At 48.9% G+C, this 27,912-nt stretch overlaps 1 protein-coding gene across 4 annotated transcripts; it reads left to right on the forward strand.

Annotated features, from left to right (window-relative positions):
• Positions 1–2,758: 2,758 nt before the first annotated feature.
• PRXL2A (peroxiredoxin like 2A) lies at positions 2,759–23,809 on the forward strand. Of its 4 annotated transcripts, none has more exons than XM_068547993.1 (6): positions 2,759–2,887; positions 14,011–14,173; positions 16,528–16,619; positions 19,754–19,894; positions 20,503–20,667; positions 23,520–23,809. In XM_068547993.1, exons 2-6 carry the CDS (start codon positions 14,029–14,031, stop codon positions 23,631–23,633), a joined length of 657 nt encoding a protein of 218 aa, XP_068404094.1. In that variant the 5' UTR covers positions 2,759–2,887; positions 14,011–14,028; the 3' UTR covers positions 23,634–23,809. The 4 variants fall into 4 exon arrangements, with proteins under 4 accessions (XP_068404094.1, XP_068404091.1, XP_068404092.1 ...); XM_068547990.1 differs by having other exon boundaries at positions 2,791–2,887; positions 13,994–14,173; XM_068547991.1 differs by having other exon boundaries at positions 2,856–2,938; positions 13,994–14,173.
• The last annotated feature ends 4,103 nt before the right edge of the window (positions 23,810–27,912 follow it).

Consider the following 27,912-nt stretch of genomic DNA (forward strand, 5'->3'; position numbering starts at 1 on the left):
AACACATTTATTTCACTTCTATTTATCCTTTTAACTATGCACGCAATAATGTATGAGATGGGCACTAACCCAGACTTAGATCAATCAGAGCGCAGCAATACCTTGACCACAGTGACCGGCCAATCAGAGTGGCTGACTGGCTCTGGGCTTTGTTCACTCCTTAGTCTAACTGGCCCCTCCCCATGCTGGATCTTGGAAGCCATCCTATGACCACAAGATGAACCAGTCTTAACATGAACCAACACCTGGCTAACAGTGCAAAGAAGCAAAAGGACCTGGATAGTTGATCACTTTATTGAACCATAGGATCACCTCAAGGCAGTATGAGTTGGGTTTCTGTTACTTGCACACTAAAGCTTCCTAAATGAATGTTGGTGGATAGAGAAAAAGATAATGAGTGAGGACACTCAAGGCAGCCCTGCTTCCCCAACCTGGGGACAGAATTATCCTACTATCCAGCTCTGGGTCAGTCACTGATCCATCTGGTGAACCACTGGTCACGTCTGTTGAGGGCTCCAGAAAGGCTTTGCTGTGAGGTGCGCTGTGGAAGTAGAGCATCTTTATATACTTTTATAAAATAAGAAAGTGGAATTCAGGGATATTGGCAAGTAGAAAGATATTTGGAGCTGATCCGTGAACATCTGTTTTTGTGGTTCATACATGTTTCCAGATCTTGATTTGACTTTTATGCATTCACGGAACAAGAACCTAGGCCGGAAACAATGAAATCAAGCACCTATTTTTACTTTATTTTCATGTTGATGCTAGCTGCTTCCAGAACTGTCCCCAGTGATCCCAGACACACTGCAGGACCATCAGCTTAAAAAATCATGTTATGATACTGGCCTGGTTCACTGCTGAGTGAGCAGATGAAGCTAGGTGAATCTAGAGGTGTCTGTGACACTGAAAGAATCACAAATCTTTACCCAAACTGCCTCCTGTTAGCAATGTTTTCTGCCTGCCCCAGGGGATTTATGAAAGACAGAACAGTTTCCCTGCCCCTGCTGAGAGGGTACCACATCTAAGTTGTCACAAAGCTCGTAGTCGACCTTAATTTCTACCCCCTTAAATTAAAATCTAGGTTATTTCATGGTCTTTACAACACCAGAACTACTTTTCTCTTTCAAACTTGGTAGATTGGTGTTTTTCTTTTTAATCCCTGAGTTTGTAAATTTTCCTGTGCCTACTTTTTCTTCTGGTCTGATGACTGCTTTTTAATGAGTTCAGCCTGTGCCTTCTTGGACAAATTGGGAGTGTAAGGAGTGTGTTAATTAGCTATCAGATCTAGCCTGGCTTTTGAAGTCCAGAGCTTTGGAATGCTACAAAAGTATAAATATAATCATAGCTTTTTGTATTCGGTAATTATACCACAGCTTGAAGCCTCAGGGAGCCTTCCACCCCAGGATTCTGCTACCGGTGATCCCTGAATGGTTCTGGCATTAATGGTCAGTCTCCGGGGACCCATACCCAAGGGAAATGGCTTCCTGTTTTGTTCTAAGTGGCCCTTTTCCCCTGCAACCTTTCTCCCTGTTGACCAAACATCCTATTTCAGGATGGATAGAATAAGCCTTTTCCCCCTCCCCTTCACCGGGTAAGAAGGTAATTAAGCAGGAGTGAGAAAGGCCCTCTGGGGTAAATTGTCTTCTTATGACTACACCCACATTGTACCAAATTATACCAAATATTTTCAGGCCTTCAAATCAAACACCTGCTCCTGCAAGAAGGCTGCATGATCACTCAAACTGATTCCTCTCACCTTCAATTTAGAAACATCCTCTCTTTCACAGCACTTCCCTTGTGTACTTCCGTGCTGACCTTGGGCCAGGCTCTGGGTTCCCAGAGATGGAGCAAAGGAACTCACAATCTGGTGAAGGAGAGATCTCTTAAATGGCCCATAAATTTACAAGGAGCTTGGAGTCTGGGTGGGAGGTCGGGAAGGTGACAGGGAACCCTTTGGACTTTGTACACCAGTAGGCGGTGCCAGGTGAACTCAGGGGACCAAACTGCAGGCAGACAGCTACCTCTGACCAGTGGGTGTGGCAGCCCTGCTTTGCTATTTCATTGCACACTGCCCTGTGACCGATCAGTTGTCCCAGTGTTACTTTAAGTGTTGTATTGTGAATCAATTCTTCCTGTCTCTGAAAAGGTGTTCTCTCAACTGCCTTTTATAAAACAGTGTGGAGACTTAACATATGAGGAGTAAATGAATGAGTGGAAGAACCATGTGGGTCAAACTAGACCCTGACTTCAGGATCTGTGAAGTCAGGCAACATCCCAGTAGCCAGTGCTCCAGGCCTCCACTCACCACGCTCTGCCCAATGGCCAGCATTTTGGGGTGAAAGAGGATGTGGGATGGGGGGTCAGAGGCTGGCAATTCTGAATTTGTTGCTAAAGTGTGTCGGTCCTAAAGATTCCCCCTCCCTATGCCAAAAAACCGTGAAAAAATAACTGCTCAAAAACTCGCTGAGGACTGAAAGGGGACTGTCCTCGGCTACAGGACTTCCAGATCCCAGCAGGGCAGTCGAGAGCCTCCTTTTGCTCCAGAAGGCGCCCCTGACAATGAATCAGGAGTCTAGGGTCACCACTCGTGAAGGACTGAAAGCAGCTGGAGCTGTGAGAACCAGGGACCGCATGCGAACGGGTCCCGAGCGCCGCATAGGGTTGGACGCGCGCTCCGAGCTGGCGACAGCGCCACAGCCGGGCTGGCACTGAGCCACGGCGGGGGGCGGGGCGGGTCACGTGGGAGTGGCGCGCGGGGAGACGCAGGCGCGAACCTGCGCAGGCGCTGGGGCCACCCCTGGGACCCCTGGGGCCGGGGAGTGTGTTCCGTCCGCCAGCCACCGGGTGTCGGGCGCGAGAGGAGGCGGGCGGCAGGGGAGCGCGAGCGGTAAGTGCGGCGCGCAGGGCTCTGCGGGGCACGTGACGTCCGCGAAGGCAGGTGAGGAAACTGAGGCAGGGAGGGGCGAACGAGGCAGGTCGGCGCGCGCGGGTTGGCCGGATGCGGGGCTGGTCAGGTCCGCCCCACGATCGGCTTCGGAGCCCGCGGGAAGCTGCTTCAGAGCCGGCAGGGCGCGGCCACACCTGCGGGTCTCGAGGCGGCCCCCACCTCCCTCGGAGGACGACGCCCCTCCCGCCCCTGAGCCCCGCGCTCCGCGGAAAAACCCAGCGTTTGCGGTCAGAAAACCCGGGGCCGGGATCCGGCGCTGATCTGACCGGCCGAGAAACCCCCCTCTTCCCCGCCCCCAGGCTTTGAGAGAGGCTGATGGCACCGGCCTGCCTGGATTGTTGGGACAAAGAACTGAGAAAGGGGCTTTGTCCTGGCGCGTCTGTTCTGCGGGGCCGAGCCCGGGATGGGCCTGCGGGGTTGCCTGTGGGTGGCGGGCCGACCAGCTGGCGATGTGCGATGTGCGGGTGGAGGCCAAGAGCCTGGTCATCTTGGGCCCTGTGCCTGCTTAGGGTCCTGTGTTTTATGGCGCCGCGATTTCTCGCTTTTTTCATCATCTCAGGGGCACCTGTTTTGCCTCCCTTACCCAAAGGTTACAACCCCTGGCAACTTTGAAAAGAGCTCAGCCGTACGTTTTAATACACTGTGCTGAAGTCTGGGAGTGAAAAGTCAAGGCACTTGACTGATGATCGGACAGTCTCTCCTCGAGGTTGTTGCAGGGATCGGAGCTAAAGCAGTTGAAGAAGATGTTTAAGGCCCAGCCTGGCCAGGGCCGTGGGGAGGCAGCACCTCCGGGGGGCCAGAAGCCGGCTTGGCGTCCAATCCCAGCTGACTCTGGGCCTCTTTTCCTTACCACACGAGGCTCTTTCCACAACCCAATTCTCTAACCGTCAAGTTTAGTTTTTGTTTTTTTGTTTTTTTTAATGTATTTTCCTTTGAACTTGTCAGATGGTTAAAAACAGAAAATAATTACTTGGGATTTATTTAGCAAAGCATTGTCCGGGAGCCAGCTTGTATAGTCTCCGATGCTTCTGCTCCAGCCCAGTTCTGGAGATCCGAAACCCTGTCTCCTTGGAACATACCCGGTCATCAGAAACCCTCCATCTCATGTACAAACAACATTTTAGGGGCAATCATTGACTAATCTAGAAATGAGTAAGAATTACACCTCACATATGTCACTCTTCGTAAGGCAGCTTACAAAGCACCACGTATACATTTAATCCTTTGATTCTTACAACTCTAAGATTACATTTTGTAATTTGGGAATCATTCCTGTTTTACTGATACAAAAACAGTGCCTTGTCCAGGTTCTTACAGCTTGTAGGAATTTGAATTAGGTTTGAGCTATTCTTGGTGTGGCCATTCCTGTATTGCTGTTCTTTATAAGGGCATGCCATTTATTTGCGATCTTATGCGTTGTTCCTGAGGGGTATGAAGACATTTCTTATTTTGTCTTATCTGCTTCTGTCACTTAAATGGTGCTTGAAAAGTCTGGTGAGGACTGGAATTCTGAGGCTCAAAGCCCCAGGCTCTATTAGTATCCCAGAAATAAGGCAGCTCTCCTGCCAGCTGGGTACTTGCCTTTTTGTGAAATGTTGAGCAGAGACACTCCAAACCTCCTGCTGAGGCGTGTGTGGCAAGAACTGTCTGGAGACACTGTGCGGGAACCAGCTCACCCCTGAGCCCAGTGGCCTCTGACACAGGGAGATTACAACTGGGCAGGGCCATTTGCCTTCTCTGGTTCTGGCAGGCTGCAAAAGGGCAGCATGGAGTATGCATTGTGGAGTGGCAGTTAGACCACAGGGGCCTGAGAAAAGCCAGGGTTCCCTCCAGATCCAGGACTTCCGCCCAGGAGGCAGGCCTGCAGTGACACAGCTGAAGAAGTTGTTCAGTGTTTTGTGTCTGTTCTGCTTCAGATCTCCTGCCCTCATAGGAGAATGAGTGAATCTGAGCCCTGCAAGGAAGAGAAAGATAATGCTGCCTTACAGTTTGTTCCTCATTGCTCTTATATAGTCTTCCCAACAACCCTTTAAAGTGCCCTTTTTTTTATTATTATTAATTAATTAATTAATTTTATTTATTTTTGGCTGTGTTGGGTCTTCGTTTCTGTGCGAGGGCTTTCTCTAGTTGCTGCAAGCGGGGGCCACTCTTCATTGCGGTGCGCGGGCCTCTCACTATCGCGGCCTCTCTTGTTGCGGAGCACAGGCTCCAGACGCGCAGGCTCAGTGGTTGTGGCTCACGGGCCTAGTTGCTCCGCGGCATGTGGGATCCTCCCAGACCAGGGCTCGAACCCGTGTCCCCTGCATTGGCAGGCAGATTCTCAACCGCTGCGCCACCAGGGAAGCCCCCAAAGTGCCCTTTTTTTAAGAAGACACTGAGGTTCAGAGGGACGAGGTGACCTCTCATAATCAAAGAGTGAGAACCCAGGATTTGTGTCCTGAATCCCAGTTTCTTTTGTGGTATCTCCCTTGCCTTCCACCCACGCTCATATAACTGAGCCCAGACAGGAGGCTGTGCAAGCAAGGGGCAGAATAGCCAGGTATTTTGCGTGGGGCTCTGTAGCCTCAGGATAGCTGATCAGAGGAAAAGACCTCTTCCAGCCCTCATATTCCTCACACTGGCAGTGACTCAATGTTTCCCAGTCCTCTTGTTCTACATTCAGCATCTGCTCAGAACTTTCTGAATCTGGCATTTAAGAGCTATGCAGTCACCCCAAGGAGCAAAGCAGGAAGTCAGAGACCGAGGCAAGTAGGTGAGAGCTCCTTGCAACTGGCTAGTTCCATGGTGCTTGACAACAAGGGTGGGTGGGAGTGTATGTCCTACTGCTCGTGGGGCCCTGGGTGCCCGTGTCACCAGGCTGCTAAATTGCCATTTTCAAGGCTGTCTATCCAGAATTGACAGGACCTTGTTATGGTGGGGAGGAGAGGTATGGAGTGGCGTCTCAGCTGAGAATGGGCAACATGACCCTTAAGAAAACATTTGGCTTTGAATTATAAACTGCTCACAAAGCACTGGGCTTGGGAAAGATTAGTGCTCTCTCTCTAGCCACCCGATTTCCCAGGCTCTGTTCAGGAGCAGTTTTGCTTTCAGCCTTCTTCAGGCCAGTGAGCAGACTTGAAGACCTGCAGGCCCTCTTCCTGAGCTCTGATCCCACACTGTTGCAGCCTATGTGGGAGTGTCCAATGCAGGATAAATAGCTATGGACTGGGAGTTGGGAGACCTGAGTCCCGGCACAGCCACTAACCAGTCCTCCCCGCAGGTGACCTGGGGCTAGCTGGTCCCATCTCTGGGCCTTAGTTTTTTCTTTTGCTCAGTGAAGGGGGGTCTGAACTAGAGCCCTGAAGGAACAGAGGAGAGCAAAGAAAAGAAGATGAAGCATCCTTTCCAGCCTCGTTCACTGAGGGCTTGAGACAAGGAAGCTCATGTACACTCCTAGTTTCTTTTGTCTCCCTCAGGACCCCTTTCTTCCCTGTGTCTGCCTCAAGCCAGCTCATTCTGAGGAGGGAGGATTCCCTGGGTCGGGCTTGGCTGGGCAGGTGTACCCTTAATGTTTGGAATACGATGCTGTCTCTACTTGTTTCAGGCATGAATTAACCCACCCAGTGCTGATACTTTGTTTTAGTAAGACTTTATCAGTTCCTGCCCAGAGGCAGCTCCTTGAACAGGTAGAATGAGGCCTGGGGAAGCAGAGGGTGAGACTGTACACACCCAGCAGGAGAGCAGTAGTGGCAGGTGTCCCCGTGGCTTTCCGGATGTCAGAACCCTGGAGTTGCAATCATGCAGTACTTCAGAGTCTTTGGATGTCAGAACTGAGATGAACTTGTAGATTTTCTAGTTCCCTCCTCTGTACAGGTGAGGAGACCCAGGCCCAGAGTGTCTTCATAGCTTGTGTCAGATCACCCTGCCAATGAGCGGTGGAGGTAGGACCCAACCTAAGGTCACCTAAGCCCTAGGCTTGAGTGTTTCTTTAAGGTCAAACCAGCTGCAAATTAGTTCCAGCTCTGCCTCACTGCGGAGTTTAAAGAGTAAAATTCAGATCATGTCATTCAGAGATTTAATGCCTACTAGTTGCCAAGATTTGTGTTAAATGCTGAATTTGCAGGAATGAATAAGACAACAGCCCCTGCCCTCAGATTGCTCCACCATATTGTGTAGACAGACACGTAAATAACTAAATTCACTAAGTCCATCTGCTTGTGCATTGTGCAAAGGTATGTGTGTGTTTGCACATACATGCCTGCTATCTAACCAGAGGTGAGGGAGCAGTCAGTTGTCGGGGCTTTCAGGAAAGGCTCCGGAGAGAAAGTGTTACATGTGCTTGGGCCTTTCCCTAGTTGGCATGGGCGGGGAGCGCATTCTGGGTAACGGAAACAACACGAGCAGCAGTGCAGAGGCCTAACAAAACATGTCATAGTCCTTGCACATTGAGTGATCTGACGAGGGTGCTGAAGTGGCCAGGGCTGAGGCCAGAATGGTGGCCTGAAGCTGAGCTGTCAAGGGCCCTGGCGGCGGGCGGGCTGAGAGGTTTGTAGCTAGTGAGGGTCTGAACGCAAGGGAAGGATGTGATCAGGCCGGGGGAGTGTGACAATCGCTCTGGCTACAGCACAGAGAATAGGCTGAAGAGGCCCTGGCTGGAGCCAGCCGAGCTCAGTTCTGTAGTTACTGAGATAGGCCAGGTACAGAGTAATAGGGGCTTTGCCGTGGACAGCAGCAGTGAGGCTGAGAAGAGGATGGGTAGCGAACCCGTGTCATGGGATAGTCGGAACTTCCTGACTGATTTCCTGTGGGCGATGAGGGAGAACAAAGAGTAAAATGCAACTCGCAGTTTCTGGCTTGAGCAGTGGGCTCCATGCTTGTGTCATTCACTGAGCTAGGGAAAAAGAACTCCGGAAGAGAAACTGACTCAGCTTTGGTCATGACTCAACAGAGACAACCTATAGAACCCCCAGGTGGAAACTTTTGAGTCCGGAGCAGCACTTGGAACCTGGAAGTCACTACCAAGATGGTGGGTGAAGTGCTGGCCGTAGGTGAGGTCACTGAGGCAGGGAGTGTGGGTTGAGAGGAGTCTTGAAGTGGCAGGAAAAGAAGGGAAGGCAGAGGGAGGTGAAGAATAGACAGCAGGTCAGGGGCCCCAGTGGTGTGGGGTGGAGGACAGGGGAAGGGAGCAGGCTGCACGAGTGTTACCAAGTCCAAACTCATACTGCTCGCCACACGGCATGCCAGTAAATCGGGAGAGGAGGTGTTGGGGCAAGGAATAGCGACTTTATTTGGAAAGCCAGCAGACCGAGAAGATGATGGACTTGTGTCCCAAAGAACCATCTTACCCGAGTTAGAAATTCAAGCTGCTTTTATACTGAAAGGGGAGGCAGGTGGCTGGTGGTTGCATACTTCTTGGTGCAGGAATCCTTTGCCCTTGCAGCTGTCCATGTAGGTCTGGTCACAGGGTTCCTATAAACCTCCAACAAGACAATTGTTATTTTTTGTTCTGCTACTTTTTAAAGGTCAAAGCCTCAAGAATGGGCTATCATGTATATTTCAGGCTCTAGGAAACATCCTTTTACAAAGGTGCAGAGCCAGCATGACTAAGGGCAGGCCACAGAGCACAAGGGTTAGAGCTAAAGGAATAGATCCACTAGGGAGTCAGGCTTGTTTGTCTGTTACACAAGTGGCCAGGGAGAAAGGGACATCTTGCTTTGATTTCAGTTAGTGTGACCCCTGGGCTGCGTTAAGGGCCACATGAAGGGCTTCGCTTCATTAGCCTGCCCCGGAAAGCAGAGAGGGAGTCTGTTGGCACTTGATAAATGTTATAATCTGCGTGACTGCAAATGACTCAACATTTGCTCAACGTTTTGAAGGGCTAGGTGGTCTTGGCAGCTGTCCATATTGATGTTTTCTGGAGATTGACTATCAGCAGCTGAAGGAGCCCGAGGGTTTCTGGGTGGCCTGGTCCTGCCAGTGGAGTGAGCTTAGGGCCATAGGCGGGACTCCAGAGCCCCACCTCCAGCCCTCCCCGGCTGCCTGCTCCCAGTGGGTCAGCAGAAGCCAGGGTGTGCGCACTGCGGATGGTGAGTGCCTGGTGCCTGAGGTTGGGGATGAGGGACCATGTGTCGGGGAGGGGAGGTGCCTTGTGAAGCTCTGGGCAGCGGGGAAGAAACACTCTGGAAATTGAAATGGGGGTGGGGTGGGGTAGAGTTGTGATGAGGAACCGAGAATGTGCAGCCTCCAAAGTGAGCTGTTTTTGCTAGAATCCCACGATGTCACTGGGTGCTTTAGAATCTTTGCCATTCACCCCATCCAACCCCCTCATTTTGGAGTTGAGGAAAATGAGGCTGAGGGAGGGATCAAGCCAGCTGGGCCTAGGGAGCCCAGCCGGGTCTCCTGCCCCGAGACGCTTATCCCAGACCAGCGCTGCCACTCTGAGCCGCCCCAGCTGTTGCTTCTTTGTGGTCTTATCACGCTTCACGTTCTTCTGTGGGAGAGACCAGATCAGATAAGTGCCACAGTGGGGAACCGAATACTGTGGCTGTGTCAGGTGGCGGCTGGCTCTTCTGTAAACAGCCTTGCTATTATCTTTCAGAGAAACTGACCCTTTCCTTAACAGAAGGGGATAGAGAGGGGAGGAAAGAGAAGGGACATCTGTCACACGGTACATTTCCTTTAGAGTAAACATGGTTTGGCTGTATGTGATGATTGAAAAAAAAATAGGTTGCTCATTTAAAATTCTCTTTAAGACAAAAGGGATCATGCCCTTTGACCTCCAGAAACCCACCACTGAACGTGTGGGGAGGCCTGTGTAGTAGAAAGACTACAGGCTTTGGGGTCCTAGTGATCTGGGTCCAGGATGCAGCACTGTCCTGCTGGCTCTGTGACACTGGAAAAGGTACTGAACTTCTCTGAACTTCAGCATTGTCAGCTGCATGACAGGATACTATCTGCATCATACGACTGTGTGAAATTGAGGCACGCATTTCGGGTGGCGCTAAGTAAGTGCTCGTTTACCGGCCTCTCTCTCTCTCTCCAGTTAGTAGCCTTAGAGGCCCGTGTGAAAATGCGTTGTTCCGTGTGGATGTTAAGCTTCCTGCTACCTCCAGTCCTTTTTTGTGGGTGGGAATAGCTGTGATGCAGGATTCAGAGCCAGCGGGTTGCATGGCACATGCTCCAAAGACATGCTGGGATGGGAATTGCTTTGCAGCTCAGGGGGGCCTGGCTGAGAGGCCGGATCTATACACTCTCTAGGTGTTTCCGGAAGTCAGGTTTCCCTGCTTCCCACCGGCAGAAGAGGCAGCTGCTAGAGGCCCGCTGGGAGTATATGTTCATGGAGAGGCCAGCCTCTCACCTCTGGTGCTGATAATACTCTCACATCTTAGTGCTGCGGGGCCTGAGGTCCCGGGCCAAGCTTCCCAAAGGGGTGACTCTGTGCTTATGCTTTCCGGATCACAGCTGGAGGCGGGGTGGGGTGCTAAACAATGCTCCTGGGGCTTCTGAAGCCCACATCTTGTGCTCCGGCTTGTGAACTTGAAGTAGGGTGTCGGGCGCCTTTGGGACGTTCACCCCAGCCAGCCCGCTGTTTCCCAGGCTTATTGAGCCCAAGCCTGGCCTAGCTGCTCCATCCTGCTCTCTGAATCCTATGCCTGCTCCAAAGCCACTTCCTTCTGGGTGCTTCTACGGCTGCCCAGACCAGACGTATCTGGTTCTCACCCCTGCACTGCCTTAGCCCCGTGTTCATACCTTTCCACTTGAATTTCTGTTATCTGTGTACTAGGCCTGTATCTCCTTGAGGACTGTTTATCATTTAGTTTTATGTCATCCCAAACTGCCATTTATTACACAGGTCAGTGCTGAATAAATGTTTGGAAATAAATGTTCAGTCTATTTGAGTCTGATTCCCTTGTGCTCACGAGCAAACAGGCTTGAGGACTGTTGATGGGCAGTGGGGAGCCGGAGCCTGTTTGCCTCCAAAAACAGCCAGTGGTGTGTTAGAAGGGTGTGGAGCTGACTGGAAGGGTCCCTGGACTTCCTGCAACGCTCTGATGTGTCCCAGGAATTGAAGTGAGTCCTTTTGGAGGGTAGGTGTAAGCTGGCCTTTGCGAACTGATGCAGAAATGTTAGCAAATCTGTGATCAGAGACCGTGCCACGTGGGCCTTAATCATACACACATGTCAGCAGTCCAGGGAGGTTTTGGAAGTGCGTCAAGGTACAGAAATTGTTCCAGGCTCTGGGGAATCTCCTGTTTACAGCAGGCAGGTGAGAGCTCTGGTTTTCCTCCTGATTGTTCTGTGAACTATAATGCAGTAATGTGTAACTTTGACACATAAAAGAACTGGAAGCTGGCCTGTGGAACGTTCTTTCCTGCTTCACCCAAGCACTTTGGTCCTCCATAAGTTATCATTTTCATCACTCAATCCTACTGAATTCATTTCGGCACACATTTATGGAGAGCCCACTGTGGACCACAAACAGGCCCTGTGCTGGGCACAGGGGAATTCAGAGATAAACTGAGGAAGAGTCAAAAGAGAGAAAACTTGAAAACAAGTCCAAATCAGAAGGATCGTGGTGTGATTTGGACACAGGTGGGGGTGAATAATCCCCTCTTGGGGGACAGGGGTAGGCAGAGCATCCAAGAAGACCCCTGGAAGAGGCATCTGAGTCACGCAGAATAGAGCGAATGAGGAAGGACACTCCGGGCAGAGGCGTGGAGTTGTGCCCTGGTTTTTGACTCTCGTTGTCTCCGCGGCTGCCCTCACACAGTGAGCTGAGGGAACAGAAGCTGGCCCTTGGGGAAGGCCCAGCTCTCCAAGGCCAGCCTGCCCTCATGGCTGTACTTTGTTCTGTGGCTTATGGCCAGCCAACCACAAAACCTGAATTCTTTGTCCCAAGACAATGCTTCTGAAACTTTCATGTGCCTGTGAATTGCCTGCCGTGTCTGATGGAAATGCAGGTTATGATTTCTTAGTTCTGAGGTAAGGCTGGAAATTCTGCAGTTCTCCACGATGCCAATGCTGCCAGCGCACGAGAGCACATTTTGAGGTTATAAGAGACTCTTCTCTCCCAGCTCACCTCCTCCCCCAACACACACAGAGTCCCCTTCTTTCTCCTCTCCCCTAGTGTACAGATGCCAAATTCCTCTATCTTAAAGGCCATTTTCATTTGGTCATTCCCAGTACACACTCCACACCCCCTGTCTGAAAGTTCCCTTTTATTTCTGAACTCAAGTCTGAACTTCCCGGGCTGGCCTTAACATTAGTCTGGCCCACCCTTTTCTTCCCAAAGTTATCACCACCAAGTTACTCCCAACCCTACCTCATGGCAGTGGATCCCTCACAGCCCCCTCCCTTGGCAGTGACATGAGGATATCTGGGCCTTTGCTTAATCCTTTGGAGAGGTCCTCTCCTGAGTCAAGTCCTGCAGGGGAGAATTAAGCCTTTGGTTAGGTGGGATGAGGTCAGGTGGGCCACACACACACATACACATAGATACACACCCCAGGTCGGTACCCAGTGATCCGAGCACATAGAGTCGTGCAGGTACTTAGGGAGGAAGGCTCCGGCGTAAGTCAGATCCTAGGATGGCGAGAGGGCCAGATGGAATGATAGGGATTGTAAGTGGTTGTCAAGAAAAGAAGGCTGGGTGGGGTACTTGCTGCGGTTACAGGGGTGGGCTGCTTCCAGGAGCTCCCACTCAGAAGCACAAGGCTTCCCAACCAGAGGAAGCCTTGGCGAGGCCCCCAGGCATGAGCTGGGGAGGAGGCCGTATGCTATAGGACCTGCCTGGACCTCCATTTCAACTACAGAGCCCCCTGCCCAATGCGGACTGTCTGTTGCCCAGTCCTCTGAAGCAGACGCCCCAGCACCGTGCTCTTTCGTACATGTTGCCTACTCTCTCAGTCTCTCTACCTGTTCACTGGACAGACACCTGTATAATTCTGTTCACAGGGGAAAAATGTCAGACTAATAGTGGCCATCTCTATTAAACTGTATAATTTAATAGGTGGTAGATGTTGAGAGGATATTTGCTTTCTTGTCAACTGTGGTTTTATGTATTGCTTCTTTTTTGGTTTTTTGTTTTGTTTTCACCGTGAGCCTGTTTTTTTGTTTTGTTTTGTTTTTTTTAAATATATTTATTTATTTATTTATTTAGGCTGTGTTGGGTCTTCGTTTCTGTGCGAGGGCTTTCTCCAGTTGCGGCGAGCGGGGGCCACTCTTCATCGCGGTGCGCGGGCCTCTCACTGTCGCGGCCTCTCCCATTGCAGAGCACAGGCTCCAGATGCGCAGGCTCAGTAGTTGTGGCTCACGGGCCTAGCCGCTCCGCGGCATGTGGGATCCTCCCGGACCGGGACACGAACCTGTGTCCCCTGCATTGGCAGGTGGACTCCCAACCACTGCGCCACCAGGGAAGCCCCGTGAGCCTGTTTTATTTGTATAATGAGTAGAAAATAAAGGTATTCTCAGTTGGAGAAATGCACTGAGATTGCCTGCCTACTTCGAGTGAGGCCCTGCTGGGCACTGTCTGGGGGCTGGATGAATAGGACCTGGTCTCTGCGTCTGAGGGATTCACAGCGAGGAGGAAGGGTAGGGTTACAACAGGGTGATTGGTCTCTAAGTAATCCAATCACACAGAGAGGCTGCCCCCTCCCCAGGGAGGTGGGAGCTGCCACTCCTGGGCTGTGAAGGAAGAGAGCAGACATGGATGAGGAGGGCAGTGACACAGCCTGGAGGAGCGCCACCAAGCTGGGAGGCCACAGCCTTGAGCAAAGGGAGAGGGGGCAGCAGGAGAGGCTGTCGCCTCCGTCAGTGGCTGCTGACCCGCTAGTGAGCTCCCTGGTCGGGAACCGCCACGTGTGTGTTGTATTCCTAGGCTCCTGTAGCGGCAGGTGGGCAGGCGCTCAGTTGGCAGCCCTTGTCCAGTCCCATCTCTGACACTGCTGCCCCTCCTCCCTTTGCCTCCGGCCCCCTGGTTGGCTGCCCAGCCAGAGCCTTGTCCGGGAGATCAGATTCCGGCTGTCCTGTGGGAGCAGTAACGTCTTCTTCCTTTCTCTCAATCCCCAGAAATGTCTTTCCTCCAGGATCCAAGTTTCTTCACCATGGGAATGTGGTCCATTGGTGCGGGGGCCATAGGGGCTGCTGCCTTGGCACTGATCCTGGCCAACACAGACGTATTTCTGGCCAAGTCCCAGAAAGCAACGCTGGAGTATCTGGAGGATATAGACCTGAAAACACTGGAGAAGGGTAAGCAGTGACCCCACTGGTGTCAGTACTTTTCCAAGATGCTGGGATGCAGGCTTACTTAGTTTTTTTCTTTCTAAAGTAGTTCTTTTTTTTTTTTTTAATTGAAAAGGCAATATAACATTAGGAAAAATTTAGTTAACACTTTAAGAATTACTGATAATTCCATTACCCTAACACAATAATCTTTTTTATTTTCACACATTTTTTCCCAGGTGTACACGTAATAATATGTAGTTATGATCTTGGTGTACTTGTACATTGATCTTTTACATTTTAGCTTTTTCTTTTTTTTTTAAGACATAAAATCTATTTCTTTTTTTTTTTTTTAACATCGTTATTGGAGTATAACCGCTGTACAATGGTGTGTTAGTTTCTGCTGTATAACAAAGTGAATCAGCTATACGTACACATATATCCCCATATCCCCTTCCTCTTGCGTCTCCCTCCCACCCTCCCTATCTCACCCCTCTAGGTGGACACAAAGCACCGAGCTGATCTCCCTGTGCTATGCGGCTGCTTCCCACTAGCTTATCTGTTTTACATTTGGTAGTGTATATATGTCCATGCCACTCTCTCACTTCGTCCCAGCTTACCCTTCCCCCTCCCCATGTCCTCAACCATTCTCTACATCTGCGTCTTTATTCCTGTCCTGCCGCTAGGTTTTTCAGAACCTTTTTTTTTTTAGATTCCGTATATATGTGTTAGCATGTGGTATTTGTTTTTCTCTTTCGGACTTGCTTCACTCTGTATGACAGACTCTAGGTCCATCTACCTCACTACAAATAACTCAGTTTCGTTTCTTTTTATGGCTGAGTATTAGTTTTTTCTTATCAAAAGCATTTTTCATTTTCTCATGTTGTCTCTCTAAATATAATGATAATCGTTCCATAATATTTAGTAATATTGTACCACTGTTTACTCAACCAAACCTTCCAGAGTGTGTTCTGAGGAATTCCAGGCTCCTGGATCTTCAAAAACAGGAGCTCCTGAGTCTAATAAATTTGAGAAACACTATGTCCAACTGCATGTTCCTGGTTCTCAGCACAGGGCTTTGCTTACTGAAATGAGGTGCCTGGATCGTTACTGGTACAGGCATGGGCAGCCTCGCCTGTGGTGCAGCTACAGCACCCGGGGAAGCACGGGGCCACACCTTTAGAATGGACCTGCCTGTCTGCCTCTTCCTGGGGAGCCCACTGGTGTCCCTGCTGGATGGCTGAGAGCCGCACGTGGTGACTCTGCTGCCTCTCTGTGCTCTCGGCGTTGGATCTGAAGCCCAGGGGATTTTGGTCATGCCGATAGCGTGGGTGCAGTGGGCATGAGAGTTTGGTGCAGTTTGGGGCTCACTGACTGGGAGGTCTCCAGGTTGGCCCCTCAAAGGGAGGCGATCGCGTCTGTTCAGTAAGTGAGGAAGCCTGTCAAGGGAAGGCAGGAACTGTGACTGCAGATTTATGATGTAGGTCACCTCTCAGTAAGGGACTAGGAAGCCCTGCAGAGAGAGTCCTATTTAGCTATGTTCGACCCAGAGTTTCCCAGTGTCATTTGATTTCAATCCCCTCCCACCTTCTTTTTTTCCTATATAACATCCCACAGGGACATGGATTCCTCTGAGAAATGCTAAAGTAATAAGGGATAGTACTTATTGAGCCCTCACTAACACCGTATTACCTGGAGAGCACTTTTATATCCATCTTTTAATACTCCCTGTGGCCCAAAGTGGAGCTGCTAGGCATCTGCATTTATAAATGGGGAAATGGAGGTTCAGGGAGGAGATATAGCCTGCCCCAGGTCACACCTAGATGCAGACTCAGTGTGACTGGAGCCGGGCTTGAGCTACACTACTCTGCTACCCATAGAATTTCCCTGTTGGACATCTTCTACCCTCTCCTATGGATAACGTTGCAGTTAACATATTTAGGTTAAATTTTTTTTTGTTTTTAATTTCTTTTGACCTAATTTCTTTGAATACTTTTTTAAGAGTTGGGGTTTTCTTGGCCAAAGTGCAAGATCTCGTTCAAGTTTTGGCCATGTATCTGCCCTAAAGGATTGTTACAAGGTCCATTGAGACCAGCAAAGGAATATGCTATTTTTCCAGAAACGTACCAGTTTGGGATGTTCAAGTTCACAACTAGATTTTTATGGGGGAGGGGCCTTCTGGTTATATAGTAGGACCCTTACACTGGATTCATTTTCCTTGGAAAGATGAATATTCCTTGTCCGTGTTTCCTGTTTGCTTTTTCCCACATGTGAAATACTTTTGCAGGTCCTCTGTTTGGCCTGGTGCTGTTTATGAGGTGCTTAGAGGTTGGGGCCAGGCTGAGAGGAAATGATACTGAATTCCCTTTTCTTCTCCTCAGAACCAATGACTTTTAAAGCAAAGGCGCTCTGGGAAAATAATGGAGCTGTGATTATGGCTGTGCGGAGGCCAGGCTGTTTCCTCTGTCGAGAGGTGAGTGCATTTGAGGATCTGTTTGGAGGAAGGGATCCTAGCAAGTGGGGACCGGGGCATTTCCAGCCAGGACCAACAGTGGCCCATTATGTTATTTACTCTAGGTTTGTTTTGTTTTGTTTTTTGCCTAATTCTCTGTTTCTGTTCATTTAACAGCTCACCATATTCTAGGGTTAGCCACATATTTGACTTTCCTTTGGCGTTCCACGGCCTGTCACTCTTGTAGTATGTGTCCTGGACCAGGTCCAACTGCATGTTCCTGGTTCTCAGCACAGGGCTTTGCTTACTGAAATGAGGTGCCTGGATCGTTACTGGTACAGGCATGGGCAGCCTCGCCTGTGGTGCAGCTACAGCACCCGGGGAAGCACAGGGCCACACCTTTAGAATGGACCTGCCTGTCTGCCTCTTCCTGGGGAGCCCACTGGTGTCCCTGCTGGACGGCTGAGAGCCGCACGTGGTGACTCTGCTGCCTCTCTGTGCTCTCGGCGTTGGATCTGAAGCCCAGGGGATTTTGGTCATGCCGATAGCGTGGGTGCAGTGGGCATGAGAGTTTGGTGCAGTTTGGGGCTCACTGACTGGGAGGTCTCCAGGTTGGCCCCTCAAAGGGAGGCCATCGTGTCCGTTCAGTAAGTGAGGAAGCTTGTCAAGGGAAGGCAGGGTCCAGCCTTGTCACTTTACACATAGGTAAACTGAGGACAAGAGTGGTTTGTTGACCTATCCATGGGCATACAGTCAGTGACAGAAGACCCAGGTTCTGAGGTTCACGGCTTTGCCTGGGGGAGAACTGGGAACGACAGTACTTCAGCTCTTGAGAAAACTTTGCTTTCCAGGTCATGGCCTTGGTCCTGTCCGAGTTGCCATCCTTCTTCCCCTGGCTGTCCTCTCTCATCCTGAGGCATTTCCTTTCAGCCTTGCAGAGCTCTTCCCTTCTTGTGTGGTTGCGCTGGCTGAGAATCTGCCTACTTTACATTATAGCACTATTGTACTATACATTCAGGGCACTTTCCACCGGTACCTCGTTGGTTCCCCACTGCATCCCTGGAAAATACAGCTTGTTGTTGTTATTCTCATTTTACAGAGGAGGAAATTGAGGTACAGAGGTAGTGACAATGTCATACTGCTGTAGGGGGTGTGTTAATTTCCTATTGCTGCTGTAACACATGATCACATACTCAGTGGCTTTAAATAACACAGATTCATTTTCTTACAGTTCTAAAGGTCAGAATTCTGAAATGGGTCTCACTGAGCTAAAATAAAGGTATCAGCAGGGCTGTAATTCTTCTGGAGGCTCCAGGGGATAAATAATTTGTGTCTTTTCCAGCTTCTAGAGGCCATCTGCATTCCTTGGTTCATGCCCCCTTCTTCCACTTTTAAAGCCAGCAATAGCTGGCCAAGTCTTTCTTACATTGTGTCACTATGACACTGACTCTTCTGCTTTCCTCTCCCACATTTAAGGACCTTAGTGATTCCACATTGGGACCACCCAGATAAAACAGGATAATCTCCTTTAAGATCACCTGATTAGCAATCTAAATTTCATCTGCTGCCTTAATTCCCCCTTCCCATGTAACAAAACATATTCACGGGTTCCTGGGATTAGGATGTGGACGTCCATCCTTAGAAGGTATTATTCTGCCTACCACAGGAGGTGACATTTAAACTCAGGGCTTTTGAGTCCAATCTCTGATGCCTCCAAATACCAACATGGAAGCCTGTTGTGACTTGATTTCTCAAGGCCAGCTAAACCCCAAGGTTCCAGGAGCAACTGCTCTAATTACAACCTGTTTTTCTGGGCTCTGGTCTGTACCCTGGTAGAGCATTTTATGGAAACTTATGTTTCTAAAAGGATGGTTGGATGGCAAGCAAAGTTATTTTGAGGGGGGAGGCATGTGACTCAGTTTCCACTTCACACTTTTTCTGAGTAAAGCCCAGGGAAAGTGAGTAAAACCTTTACTCTCACACACAGGTGGTCTTTGACCACATCAGACCTGTAGTCCTCTCTGCTCTTGGGCAGAGTTTGCCACTCACTGTACCTCTTGACAAATGCATTGTAATGAATTCTGCTTCATTAGCTATCCTTTTGTTGTTGTTGTTCTAGAAAATAAATGAAAAATTAAATGCAGTTGCCACCATATAGCAATGTATTGGAGGCAAGTAGGCTGCTTCTGAAAGGATTTCCTGCTGTTTCTTTAATTCTGACACCAAATGTGAAAAAGGAGTTTGTTCTTAATATCGAAGCTCTACCCTGATGTGTGAGTTTCATCTTTCCATCTAGCCCGCAGTTCCTGAGAATCAGCGATGTCCATACTTACCAGCTCAGCTGCGGGCTCCCCACTGTCCACCTTCACCTGGAATCTTTCCTCCTGGTACCTAGTACCTTCTGCATATCCAGCCATGTGCTAGGCACTGAGGGATACAAGAAATGGAAGGCAGTTTCTGACTCTGAGACACATTTGGGAACTTAACGGACAAAGCTCAACTTAGTGGGACCCGGTGGACTCAGTACAGAAAAAGTCGCCAAGCAGGAAAGATTGGATATACACAGAGAATCAGGCCTTCACTCCAGGCTGGGCTAGCCAGGGAGAACTTTTTAGAACAGGGATCCTTTTCTAGAGGGTAGGATTTGAGTTGGAGAAAGAAGGAAGGTTATTGCAATGAAAGGGGGCCAGCTGAGCAGAGGTGTGGAGGCAGCTATTCACATGGCCTGCATGGAGATCGACTGCTAGGCCCTTGTGCTAGTTTGCTCTAGAGCAGTGGAGGGGCTGGGAGATTAGGAGAGAAGGAAGCACTGTGGCTAGGAGTGGAGGACTGAGTTTGGGTGCAAGCTCTTACTTATCGGATGCTCCCCAGGCCATGGTTAGGACACCCATAACAGGAGCCCAGCCTCTCCTTCCCTCCACGGAGAGGACAGGAACCTGGGCTGAGGAGGGAACCTGATACTCTATCCTGAGGCCTCGTCTCCAGCTGGGACAGTCTTTTGCTGGTCTACACAGGCCTTAATTGTTCTTGGCATTTTGTCACCTTTGTTCTTCTGCATTCGGTGCCAGCCACGCTCTGGGCCTGTAGGAAAGAGGGTGTTGGTTGGCTGCAGAGCCTCGAGAGGTCGTGCCCCTGACCTTTCCTGTCTTCTGCAGGAGGCTGCAGACCTGTCCTCCCTGAAGCCCAAGTTGGACGAGCTGGGCATCCCCCTGTACGCAGTGGTAAAGGAGCAGGTCAAGACTGAAGTGAAGGACTTCCAGCCTTATTTCAAAGGAGAAATCTTCCTGGATGAAAAGGTACGTGTGCCGTGAGCCTGTCGGACACAGACCGCTGGGGATTGCGCTCGTGCGTGGAGAGTTCGGTGGCCCAAAGCATGTCTGGACAGGAGTTGGAGTCGGCCTCCCTTTCAGCTGCCCCCAGCCCTCTGAGCAGAGCATGAGTGAAAAAAACCTAAGAGCTGTCCTTCAGTTATTACTTGAGCCCTTCCTGACTTGTGACCCGGGAATGGGAGCCTTGCAAATAGCTGAAAGCTCCACCGGTTTCCCCCGCGCTGCAGGGGCGTGCCCAGCACAAGCCCCTGTCCCTTAAATTCACTGCAGCCATAGTTCTCTCCCCTCTACTAACCTCTACAGAATGTAGGACTGTTATCACTCTGTCAGGCCCAAGAACCCTGTACGTCCGTAGCAAGAGATGAGAGTCAGGGTGGCAGGCTGCAGGGTTCTGCTGAGCTCGGGCAGTTGCGAGCGCTCCTGGGTGGCAGCTGTGTGTGTCGGGTGGGGGAGGACCGGAACCAGCAGCCTTTGGGTCTTTGTCTGAAAGCAGATGCCCTGCTGGGAACTTTCCTCCCCGGGGAAGGCAGGCATATGGGCTACTCACACGGGGTCTGTCTCCCTCGCTCCTACAGAAGAAGTTCTATGGTCCCGAAAGGCGCAAGATGATGTTCATGGGATTTGTCCGTCTGGGCGTCTGGTACAACTTCTTCCGGGCCCGGAGTGGAGGCTTTTCCGGAAACCTGGAAGGCGAGGGCTTCATCCTTGGGGGAGTTTTTGTGGTGGGACCAGGAAAGCAGGTAAATTCCTAGTGTGTTCACTCGGGGGCCTGTGAGCATGAGACCCCGATGTGTCGGGTGGGAGGGTGGCTTTCCCTGCTCGGAGTCTCCCAGCCTTCCTTCCAGAAAGCCAGGGAGCACGAGGAAGGGGAAGGGAGGGAAATGATCGTTTATTGCACGCCTGCTCTCTCGGCCCCTCACACATGATCCCCTCCCTCATCACAGTAACATCACGACACAGTCTGAGTCCTGCAGGTAAATAACTTGTGAGGGGGCGAGTGACCGCACCAAGGAGGACGGCTCCTCAGTGGCACTTCAGGAGCCTGGACCCGGGTTTCCTGATGTCACGTTCTGTTTTCTGCACTAGAACAAAAGCAGAGTCTTTATTCTGTGAAGAATTTACTCCCTTGCAGGGTTCCCTGTCATCGAGGATGGACAGTAAAGTGAAGAGGAGAGAAGGAAGGAAAGAGATCTCATTGGGGGAGCAGCAGGGAGCTGTGGTGGGCGGTGCTTTCCCTGCGGGGGTCCTGGTGGCCTGGCTGTCTCCGGAGGGGCAGCAGACTTCTCTGCACACTCTATTTCAGGCCCTGGCTGTGGGGATCCAGAGTCAGCACGGGGGCTTAAGGGAAGGTGTGGAGAGATGAGGGAGGTCTCTGTGGGCTCAGGAGGCGGGTGGGTGGATGCTCCACCTCAGACTCGGGGCAGTGCCAGCAGAGGCCGGGTGGGCACAGAGAAAGGACAGGCTCAAGGGCCTGGCAGGAAGACCTAGTGGTCTGATTTCTAGGCTCATCTTGCCAACTTTGGGCATGACATTAACCTTTGAGCTTGTCTGTAAAAAGACAGGGTTGGAATTCCCTGGCGGTCCAGTGGTTAGGACTTGGCGCTTCCACTGCAGGGGGCACGGGTTCGACCCCTGCTCGGGGAACTAAGATCCCAAAAGCCGCATGGTGCGGCCAAAAAAAAAAAAAGAAGACAGGGTTGGTCTGCATGGTGGAACTCACTACTGACAATGATAACTGCATACTTTCCCCAGTTGGGGAGGAAAGCTGGTGGGACTAGAAAGCCTTCAATTTTAAGCTGTATTTCGAATCTCTTCCTTTTAAACCTTGGTATCTGCAGTTGCTTGTCTGTGTGAGAATCTAGCATGAATTGGTGTCTGATATAACATAAACCTGTTTGCTAACTTTCTGGTGATGTATCAAAATGTCTTAGTGATAATGGCTGCCAGTGAGTGCCTGCCTTGTGCCAGGTGCTCATATACATGATCTCATGTCTTCTCTGCAACCAATCTGGCATGGTCGGTATTTTTATTCCCATCTACATGTAAGGAAATGGGCCTGTGAAATAACTCAGCCAAAGATAAGCAGCTAGTATGTGGTGCAAAGGAAATGAAACGCAGGAACTCCGATCTGTCCTGCTCCAGAGACCCTGCCCTTCCCTTGCCCATAGCCCCTCTTTGGAGGTGGTTCCCAAAGACCCCTTCCAGGTACCCTTGCACTTGGGCAGGCCACTTCCTCAGGATCCCTCAACCTCTTCCCACTCCAGGCCCCTGGGATTCCTTCCCCTTCCTATCTCTGCCTTTCCTCAGCCCCCGGGGAAGGGCTTGGCTCACCTGCCAGCCTCCTCTTGCCTGGCAGTGACTCACCTGGTGCTCACGGGCTGCCCAAGCCTGGCTGGCTCGCTCCTGGGGTGTTGTTTGACTTTGTTGGTGCTCCCCGGAGCTCCTGCCGTCTTCCTTCATGGTGGAAGGTTGACCAGGCTGGCCTGGCCTCAGGGCTTACCTCCGTGTTTCTTGACAGCAGAGTTTTTGCAGTCCCACTGTGCCAGGTGCCACTCAGTAGAGATTTCCTTTGTAATAATAATCTTTAAAGCATACTTATCTTTAAAGAAGCAGTGTGTTTTCAACATAGGAAATTTGAAAACGGAGAAGGTGGGGAGAGCCATTCTATAAGCTCAGCTACCAGGGACAACCTCTTAGGACAGAGCTGAGCTGACAGGCCTTTTGTGGTTTTAGAAAACGGTACCTTACTAAACTAGATGTTCTTTTTTCATTTAACAGCATGTCATGAACATTTCCCCATGTCATCATATGTTCTTCCTCAGTGTTTTTAATGTCTGCAAACCGCTCTAATGAGCAAGTAAATATAGTTTCCTGATCTGCTTCCCTGTAGTCACCACAGCGTGGTGGCACTTTTTTTTTTAAAAGTCTTTATGAATAATGGTACAAAGAACATGTTTATAAATGTTTATTTTTTAAATTCAATTTGAATTTAATTTGTCACCTCTCAAAGAACCCTTTAACAAGGATTCCTTGATGCTGATCTCAAACACATTTTATCTTTTTTACAACTGTAGGGTATTTTGGGGTGTAGTATGTCTTAGTGCATTTTGCTTCACGGTATCAGAAGTGAGTGGCCTCCAGTTTCGTAGGAAAACTAAAGATAGCGTCTCCCTTTTCAGGTGTTCACTTAGTGCCTGTCAAGGTCTGACCTCTGAGCTCTACTTCCACAACTTCAGGCTTTTCTGTGCAAGCTCATTCTGTTCTTTCTGCCTGGAATGTTCTTTTACGTACATCTCTACCTGTAGACATGCTTTATCACCTGTGAAGCCTTCTTTGATCGCCCTGTTATATTAATCACTCCTGACTTCCTGCTCCCAAAGTGCTGCTTGTACGGTCCAAATATTGCGAGGGAGCCTCCCCTGATCTACCTTCCCCAAAAGACTGAACTCTTCAAGGGCAGAGCCGGGACCGATTCAGATCTCTGTTCCTTGCTGCCCAAGCAAGGGCCTTGATGGACAGCTGGCGCTTAGTGTCTGTCTCATGAATGAATGACTCAGAGTGAGGACTGATGTACCCTCTTGTTTCCTTTCAGGGCATTCTTCTGGAGCACCGAGAAAAAGAATTTGGAGACAAAGTAAACCTAGTTTCTGTTCTGGAAGCTGCTAGGAAGATCAAACCACAGACTTCAGCCTCAGAGAAAAAATGATTGTGTGAAACTGCCCAACTCAGGGATAACTAGGGCTCTCACCTGTGTTCATGGGATGTGTTGTGTTTCCACTGCTGTCCCTAAGGAGTTAGAAACCCATTTATGCCATATTCTCAGTATAGACAATTAACATATTTTAATATTGTACTCTGTTTAGGCCTAATAAGGCAAAATAACCCCCAAACAAGACTGATAAAAATCTAAAAAGCTAATTAATAAGGCTTATTTCAGCTAAAACCTGGAAAATCTGAGGCTTAAAGTTGACTGCTACACCTCATTACAAACATATATGGTGTTTGAGTGCTGTTATTTGAAATTATTTTTATTTTCGTGTCTTTAAAAAATCTAAGAAAAGTTGGTGATTGACTTGAAGATTAAGGGTATAAGGTTTTGGCTTGTGTTTTCAATGAATGATTCACGCTAATGATTCATTCATGTTAGTGATTTTGCTGTCTTTCCTAGAGGAATGACTTGGCATTTAAAATTGGTAGCTGCTTTCCTATTGATGGTTTTCTAGCCTAATTTGGTGACTGAGGAGGAAGAAGGACAGAGAAGATGAAATGCAACTTAGTTCATTGGTTTGTTATGATTTATTATATTATTTTAAAGTAATACTCGTATAAAAGAACTGATGTGCTTTGGATGGCTTGATAAAGGTAAACTATAAAGTGAAATCTATTTTTTCATTGTCTTCCATTCTAATCTTGGAGATTTGATTTTCTAGAAGAAATGATCAATAAAATTAGGCTCTAATAAAATTAGGCATCAGAAATTGCCCATATATACAAATGTTTCTGACAAAACTAACAATAAAAATATTTACCATAATAACGGCTGAATTTATTAAATCAGTGGTGCCAAAGACACTGAACATGAAAAATCAGTATTCTGCACGTGTATGGGGTAGGGTCAGGGGAGGAGTTCCTCTAGTTCTAATGATCTAAGAGGTTTCCAAATGCCCAGAAAAGTTCATCCTGTCATTCATGTTAGTGATTTTGCTGTCTTTCCTAGAGGAATGACTTGGCATTTAAAATTGGTAGCTGCTTTCCTATTGATGGTTTTCTAGCCTAATTTGGTGACTGAGGAGGAAAAAGGACAGAGAAGATGAAATGTAACTTAGTTCATTGGTTTGTTGTCTTTGAAATTTTGTCATGTGAGTAAGTATGAGGTAAGCAAGAGCCTGAAGGGAGCTCTGCCCTAGGGAGTCTTCTCAAGGCACCAAATAGGCCCAGGAGTAGGAAGGCGGGGATGGGAGTCCAGAGAAGAAGAGTACAGTGGTCCCCTCATATGTATATGTTCCAAGACTCCCTGTGGATGCCTGAAACCATGGAAGGTATTGAACACTATGCATACTGTGTTTTTTCCTATACATACATACCTATTATTTTAATTTATAAATTAGACACAATAAGAGATTAACAATAATTAATAATAAAATAGAACAATTACTATACTGTGATAAAAGTTATGTGACTGTGGTCTCTTTCAAAACATCATACTTATCCTTCTTCTTGTGATGATGTGAGATGATTACGTGCTGAGATGAAGCGAGGTGAATGACGTAGGCATTGTGATGTAGGGTTAGACTACTACTGACCTTTTGACACTAAGTCAGAGGGAGGATTGTCTGCTTCAGGTGATCCTGGATTACTGAGCCATGACAATGTCAGTGGCTGGATGTCAGCAGCAGACGATGTTGATGGCTGGGGATCCCAGGCAGGACAGAGTGGGACAGCACGAGATTTTATCATGCTACTCAGAATGGTGTGTGATTTAAAACTTATAAATTGTTTTTTTCTGGAATTTTCCATGTAATGTTTTCAGAGGGCAGTTGACTGTGGGAAACTGAAAGGGTGGAAAGCAAAACCACAGATAAGGGGAAACTATTGTATTTACCCAAGGAACCAAAGCAGCCAGGAGGAGGGGAGTCAGTGTTTATCCAGGAAAGCAAGGATGAAGACTGAGGTTGGAGGTAAAGCTGGGAAGGCAGGCGTGTCGACACTGAGTGTACAGTAAGTAGGGGCAGCTAGTTCAGGACTAAGACCAGGTCTGGGTCTGACTTCATGTGGTGGCGGCTATGTGGTATGTGCAGGGGCCCCTGAAGCGCTGGGCTTCTGCAGACGTTGAGGCAGTGCTCTTCAGTACTTGAAGAGGGTCAATACAGTGACTCAGCCCCCAGTAGCTGTGATCTCTGGAACTCCAGCTACTACTGATAGGATAACCCAGATGAGAATTCTTTTTTTTTTTTAATTTATTTATTTAATTTTTTTTGGCTGTGTTTGATCTCTGTTGTTGCACATGGGTTTTCTCTAGTTGTGGCGAGCAGGGGCTACTCTTCAATGCAGTGCGTGGGCTTCTTATTGTGGTGGCTTCTTGTTGCAGAGCACGGGCTCTAGGCACGCAGGCTCAGTAGTTGTGGCACGTGGGCTCTAGAGCGCAGGCTCAGTAGTTGTGGCACACGGGCTTAGTTGCTCTGCGGCATGTGGGATCTTCCCGGACCAGGGCTCGAACCCGTGTCCCCTGCATTGGCAGGCAGATTCTTAACCACTGAGCCACCAAGGAAGCCCCCAGATGAGAATTCTTTGGTGCCTAGAAGACACTTGATTCTGAAACAGTTCTCCTGCAACCAAAGAAGAGCAGAGCCTGCAAGGACATTGCTGCATTGGATGTTTAGAGAGGAACCTTATTGTGATCTCCTTCACCAGCTGTTTTACTCCTGGGTCTTTACGTGCATTGTGTCTTCTCTCCCCAGTTAGCATGGCATTATGGAAAGAGCACCAGACTGAGTTCTCAGGTGGGTTCAAGTTCTAGTTTAACTGTGTGACTTTGAGCAAAGCTCTGACCCTAATCTCTCAATGGTAGAATGGGCATAATAATTCCTGTCTATAATTGAGGGCTGTTTATTAGAAGTCATTTAGGGAATGATAAGTATTATGAAACAGTGCTTCTCCAACTTTCATATACATGCAAATCACCTAAGGATCTTGTTAAATGGAGATGGTTAAAGAAAAGCCAAACACTAGTTAAAGGCAGTGTAGACAGATTTTACTTGGTAACTCCTGTAGTTAGGGGAGAGCCCTCAGTATAGAACTGAATTCAGTCAGGCTCTGTACAAAGGTGACTGGAATTTTAAAGGGAAAATGAAGTGGGAGGGGAGACAAGCGGGGGCTTGAGCAGAGTCAGAGTAGTGGAAAATTACAGAAAGCAGGTGGGGGGACTGATCGCTGTGATTAGCCTTTGACAAGCATTAGCAGGTTCTCTTTTCTTTATTTTATAAACTAATCGAGAATCCATAATAATTCAAACTACCGAGAGAATACAAGAGACAGTCCTTGTAGGAAAGTTGATGGTTCTCAAAATGGATGCACAGTAGAATCACCTGAGGGGGTTTTAAAAAATTCTGATGTCCCGGCCACACACCCAGGCCCATTACATCAGAATCTCAGGGATGGGACTCAGGCAACAACATTTCTTAAAGCTCCTGGGTGATTCCAATATGCAACCAAAGTTGAAAACCATCTTAAAAGAATTTAGCATCAAGTCTAGAAGACCAGCGCTCACAACTTAAGAGAACTTACCCAGAACCAGGCTGTCCCTGGTAATCTCTGATGAGTTTTGGAAAATAGTCTTTGGATGGCAAAGGTCAGGGATGGTATGGACATGGATGTAGAGGGAGCCTGGGCTGGAACTGAATCTTCAAGATGGAGAAGATTTGGGTAGGTGGCCAGTGTAAAGAGGTCATTTCAGATAGGATCAAGCCCCTGAACCAAGAGGTAACCAGAGGAAAAGTAAATCGGCATGGGAAAACAGGTGAGAGGCTGGTCTGTTTTGTTTTCCTGATTCTGTGTTCCTTTCCCCAATACACTGATTTCTCAAAAGCAGTACCCTTTTCAGATCAATGAGGAAACAGCAAATCCAAAGGTCCAGAGGTGGGGATGGGATTATGTTCAAGGAACAAAAAGAAAGCAAATGTGTCTACAGCAACATGAGTGAGGAGCAGAGGTAGATGAGATTGTAACAGAAGAACAAGCCTGACTCCATACTGGATCTATTCCTTTAGCGCTAACTCTTGTGCTCTGTGGCCTGTGCTTAGTCATGCTGGCTCTGCACCTTTGTAAAAGAATGTTGCCTATAGCCTGAAATATACAGGATAGCCCATTCTTAAGGCTTTGACCTTTAAAAAGTTGCAGAATATGACTTGCCTGGTGGCACAGTGGTTAAGAATCCGCCTGCCAATGCAGGGGACACGGGTTTGAGCCCTGGTTCAGGAAGATCCCAC

Source organism: Eschrichtius robustus, chromosome 7 (assembly GCF_028021215.1).
Source record: "Eschrichtius robustus isolate mEscRob2 chromosome 7, mEscRob2.pri, whole genome shotgun sequence".
Lineage (NCBI taxonomy): Eukaryota > Metazoa > Chordata > Mammalia > Artiodactyla > Eschrichtiidae > Eschrichtius > Eschrichtius robustus.